The sequence below is a fragment of the Sinocyclocheilus anshuiensis genome, unplaced genomic scaffold (genome assembly GCF_001515605.1).
Source record: "Sinocyclocheilus anshuiensis isolate Anshui unplaced genomic scaffold, SAMN03320099.WGS_v1.1 scaffold405, whole genome shotgun sequence".
In the NCBI taxonomy this organism is placed as follows: Eukaryota; Metazoa; Chordata; class Actinopteri; order Cypriniformes; family Cyprinidae; genus Sinocyclocheilus; species Sinocyclocheilus anshuiensis.
Genome location: NW_015539855.1, coordinates 464,271 through 469,924, shown reverse-complemented (window position 1 = coordinate 469,924; position 5,654 = coordinate 464,271). Strand labels below are relative to the sequence as shown.

The 5,654-nt window shown below is 36.5% G+C and overlaps 1 protein-coding gene across 1 annotated transcript; it reads right to left on the bottom strand.

Moving 5' to 3' along the window:
- Window positions 1–1,020: 1,020 nt before the first annotated feature.
- Window positions 1,021–5,022, bottom strand: psma8 (proteasome 20S subunit alpha 8). Its single transcript, XM_016481169.1, has 7 exons — window positions 4,791–5,022; window positions 3,912–4,038; window positions 3,049–3,173; window positions 1,921–2,043; window positions 1,715–1,834; window positions 1,546–1,608; window positions 1,021–1,430 (listed from the first exon to the last, which is right to left on the bottom strand). The coding sequence occupies exons 1-7, from the start codon at window positions 4,890–4,892 to the stop codon at window positions 1,335–1,337; spliced, it is 756 nt and encodes a 251-aa protein (XP_016336655.1). The 5' UTR covers window positions 4,893–5,022; the 3' UTR covers window positions 1,021–1,334.
- Window positions 5,023–5,654: the final 632 nt, after the last annotated feature.

Below are 5,654 nucleotides of genomic sequence, written 5' to 3'. Positions count from 1 at the left end.
TGCTAACTGCCTCAGATCAAAGGCACACAGAACAGAGTATGTGTGCGTTCTAGGGTTCCGTCCCTCTCACAGCACGTCAAATGGAGGAGGACAGAGGTAATTTACCCGTCATTATTATGCATGAGTGCGCTCGTGAAAACAAAGATGTTTTTAATGTTATCTGAGGCCTAGTCTAGTCTCCATTCATACACTTGGGCACACAGTCATTTTTCCATCCCAAACCGCCCGTTCCAAAACTCCTCTCAGGCAGAACAGCTGACTATTGTAAACAACATTTGAACCCGTTGTTATTAAAGCCCCATTCGGACGGGACTGCTTCTCCCTGAGGAGGTTAGCTGAGGTAAAAGTGGTGTCAGAGTTAAACATGTACATGTTACTGTCACACAAGTAATAATATTAAGAAAATAACCGATAGTTTAAATGTAATCATGTCAAAAATTACGTCCGTGATGCTGCTCATGTATTTTCATCTTTCAGTGGTTCTTGAATACTGGGAACGTTTATGCATCACGAGTTGTTTTGGATTGATCTGTCGGGATGCATCTCCCTGCTCCCCGTCAAAATGAAATATTACGTTGACAAAATAAGCATATTTCCTTTAAACTAAGTGTTATTAAATGCAGAAGCTATCACTATTACGATTATGACTATGCACAGAGCATGTAAAGACATTAAGCAAAGAAGAATAATGGGCAAAAACCTCTTTGGGCAGTTTTCGAGAGACAGATTCCCTCCTTCAGCGTTGCTAAAAGAACTGGTAGATGTTTTATAGATAACATACAACAGGAGACTATTCAAAAGTTGTATGAATTTATTCTAAGGTTGGAGGCTGTATTAAAGGCAAATGCTGCTAAAACGCCTTAATTATGTAAGGTAATTAGTAACAAGTAGCCTACATGAAATTGTGAAATTGCATACATCCCATAATAATACTGTAAATCAAAATCATTTACTACTACCTGTTCCAATCAAAGGAATGCTTAGGTTTTCATTACATCAATAAAGACATCAGTCCATTGGTACAAACCAAAAGAGTTTATTAGGAAACATCAGTCAGAGCACATTCCCCCAGAATTCTCAGCAGTGGTAAAGAACAGAGTGTGAAAACTGACCAGGACCTACAAGTACATGCTTGACAAATGACTTGCTTGGTACTACTTTGATTTTTTTTTTTTTTTTTTATATTTCCTGGAACAAAAAAATTATTGTTCAGCAGAAGACTGAGAGACTGTGCTCTTAATGGATGAGAGGCAGGAGAGGAGTAGGGTACAGTGTGGGCCTGAGCCAAGTGCGTCTGCCCGTATAAACAAAACTAAGCTACACAATCATGTGATTTACGAAGATTTCTTCTGCTTCTTTTTCTCTGCCTCCTCCTCTTTCTCCTTTTCTATTTCGGCGACCAGCGTCTCGATTTCTTTGGACTCCAGAATCTGTAAAAGAAGAGAGATGAAAGGAATGTTCCAACATTAGCAGGATGACAAGAATGGTGTGTCAAGATAACTGTAAATAGATGAATATACAAAAATCATAAATAAAATGTTTTACCTTTAGGGGCTGGTTTCTTCGGATCACAGCCAGCTCGATGTTCTTGCCCCCGGATTGCACAACCTGTGTATCACAGATCATATACCATTGCAAACATGTTACATCCTGTCAACTTCATGATATAAGAGTCTGTTCTGAATGCATTTGACTATGGTAACATGGTGTTTACCTCTAGTAAGGCTTTGATGGCCAGTTTGATGGCATCGTTATCACTCGCAATGGCTTCGTCTGTGTAGTTTTTCTCCAAAAACTCCCTCACCGTCTTTGCACTGCGTCCGATAGCATTTGCCTGATGACACAGGTGAGAAGAGGGTAAATCGAGTGACAAAATGAGTAACCCCTGAATGTTCTAGAAACAAATGGCTCTCACTTTACCTTCCATGCGTGGTATGTTCCAGAGGGGTCCGTCTGATATAGACGTGGAGTCCCATCATAGTCAAAACCAACGATCAGGGCTGAGATACCAAAGGGACGGCGTCCGTTGCTTTGAGTGTAGCGCTATTGCATGAGCAAAACACAATGAATACACAGAGCAAAATATATCTAGAAGAACGAGTTACTGTAACAGTAAACAACTGCAAAGGTAAATTCTGTACATTTATGATTTACCCTAGGGTTGCACGATTAATCAAAATAGTGCTTTGACAATGACATTATTGAATCGCAAAGGCTGCAATTTAAATAATTAAATGTGCTGTGTGTTTCAAGAGTGAAACGCCTCACGTGTTCTTTTAAACGTGAGCAGCTCATGATCTGGTGTTTTGAGTGTCTCAGTTCGCACAAACTCATCTCTGCATGTGCTCTGATTTTGAGTTGCTTATAATTTACATCTTTCTAAACTTGTAATGAAAAGCACTTAGACCAGATGTTGTCAGCAAAAGAGAAACTTCAAGGGTTTCCTGAAGTTTTCTGCCAAAGTAAAAGCTTGATGATTTAACATTTGAAAATGAATTAACCATAATTAATTGTAAGTTTACAGTTGTAGTGTATCGTTTTTTTAATATATTATTTTTCTAAAATACGTTTTCACTTTACAGTAAAATTTCTGATTTTGTTGAATATTTTATACAGTAATAAAAATTAAATATAACAATAATAAATATTATTATTACTACATAGTCAATGTATTATTGATTTACTCAAAATTTTGGGCCAAAATGTGCAGGACACATAACAAAAAACACAGAACAAAAAGTTATTTAAAATAAATAAATAGCATTTTCAAATTGCTATCACATTTTTATAAGAAAAAAAAAAAACATGTCATTAAAAACCCGCATGACTTTCCTTTTCTGCAGAACACAATGATATTTAGATGAACACTGGGGTCCAAACACTGACTTTCACCATTGTCATCATTTTTCAGTCTTTTTTTGTGTTCCACAGAACACATTTAGCCATACAGGTCTGGAACCACATGGGGTTGAGAAAATGGCACAATTGTCCATTTGAGTGAACAACCCCTATAATAGCCTGTTTGTGAACTGGAGTGAGGGATGTCACCTGTTTGAGTGTGGCGATGTAGCGGGTGATGTACTCCACAGTAACAGGGTCCTCCACTGTCAGTCTGTGGCTCTGGCACTCTACTCTAGCTCTGTTTATGACAATCCTGGCATCTGCAGTCAGACCTGGACAAACACATTAACAAGTAAAAGCATGCTCAGATCACCCATACGCATTGGAGAGTCCAGATTAAAAACTTTTCAACTACACCTATTCTGTCAAGTCAATGTTTTTAAAGGGGTCATATGATGCGATTTCAATTTTAGCAAAAGGAGCCCCTACCAAGTATTGAGTACATGTACAGTAAATGAACATACTTTCCAGAAGGCTAACAATTCACTAAAAATGTTTTTTTTAATTGGTCTTATGAAGTATTCTAATTTGTTGAGATAGTGAATTGGTGGGTTTTTGTTAAATGTGAGCCAAAATCATCACAATTAAAAGAACCAAAGACTTAAACTACTTCAGTCTGTATGCATTTAATTTATTTAATACACGAGTTTCACAATTTGAGTTGAATTACTGAAATAAATGAACTTTTCCACGACATTCTAATTTATTGAGATGCACCTGTAGACTACAGTGCCGGCTGTTCTGACTCACAGACTGTAAGTATGTTTTCATATTTAAAGGATTTGCCACTGATGATTCAAACGCGCGTTTTGAGCAGTGTAGAGTAGCGCTTGTTGTTTGTCATTTCTCCGATCACAAATGCAGACATGGTTTTATGTTTACGCGGCGCGATGCAATGCAACACGTAAAACGACAGTATAATTCATTATAATCCGTAATTATGTCCATACTGGATGCAACAAATACCTCGTTTATAATGGGTTTTAATATTTTTGTCTCGTCGATCTTACCTGCAAAGGCCATGCACACATGCTCATCTAAAGCACAGATCTTCCTGACTGTCCTCTCCTCCTGAAGCTTTGCCACCGACTTCTTCTCAACACCCAGGACAACAATATCCTTCCCCCTGATGCCAACCTTGAATAAATAAAAAGTTAGTTTAAAACCCGGATTTTTAGCATTTGAGTACTTTTAACGTTTACAAAAAAAGAAAACAATTTAGTGCGAAAACAACTTTTATATTCATTATAGTTAAACTATGGGCTCATCGCCCTCTACCGGATTTTTTTGTCCATCACACCCACACAGCCTTAAGAATGAAACTACATGAATCATATCGTTACAGTTGAAGCCTAATTAAACATAATATCACAAATAAACTACTAAAATGACATTTAATTATTTAGGTATATTTTAACATTCGTGGCGTTTAAAACCAACCCAGTAAAGTTAACTTACATAAAGTTTATCAGGACATGCAATTTCATTGATTAGTTAACCGGCAAAATGATTAAACCCCATGTTCTTCCATTCATTTCTTTTTAATAAAAGTAGCAGTGTATTGGTGCAGTATTTATAATTCACAACATGAATATGTGATCAAAACAATTCAAATCAAAGAATAAATCTAGCTTAACATAAGGATAGTCCATGCTAATATTAGCCACAACATGCAAGTCACGCTTAGCTGTAGCATATCAATGAAAATCGCTGCAAATAAAGCCATCGGCCCAGCTGCTTCACAACAATCTTAATCAATCTCAATATGTATTCCTGTATCCAGCGTTTGTTCGCTATAATCATGTCAATCGGTCATGAATGTATATTTGTGCAGCCATTAGCCACCGCGCTAAAGCTGCGGCTCAAATGTAACAAATAAACACACTCACAGCTGTGGAGCCCTTCTTTACTGCTTCCTGAGCATATTCCACCTGAAACAGGTGACCATCGGGAGAAAAGACTGTTATAGCTCTGTCATATCTAGCTGCCATTTCTGCACACTAGATACAAACGCGCGAATTTGGGTGAAATAGTTGCCTGTGACTTTCGCCTCGTAGCACAGGACTCAGGAGCTTTCGAATTTGATTTGCGCATGCGCAAGAACAGCGTGCATTGAATGGTGGGACTTGTAATTCTCAATGCACTAAACTCAAGTGACTTTTTAACAGCATCCAGTTTTTCTTTCCGTTTTGAATAATAGTTTTTTTTTTCCAAGCAATTTTTTTATTATATGTATTAATTCATTCAAAAGTCAGTTTTGTCTGTTGATATGTGTTTTGTGATCACAAACGACTTAAAATAGGCTAAATAAATAATTAAAGTAAATAGGCTACGATCTGCCACATAATTACAACACACAGGTAGGCCACTTAAATTTATTGTATCAATAAACCGTAATTCCTAAAGTACCTTATTTATCTACTTATTTATGTATGACTACTATGGAAATGACTACTAAAAAATTTCAACTAATTAAATGTTACCTTGCAATTAATTTATTTTTGTACAATAAAAAGTACTTAGTATTCTAAGGGAATGGAAGTGTGTATTTACTTTTTCAAATAAAATGTCTGAATTGTTTGAAATTGTTCAAATTTGTTTGAATTCCTCTTCCCTTCTGTTTTCTGTAATATATATGTATATATATATATGTGTGTGTGTGTATTAACTGTTATATCACAAGTCCTCAATAGTTTCGAACAAACAGAAGACAGCATGATGTCTTCTACAAATACCTACAAGTACATACCAAC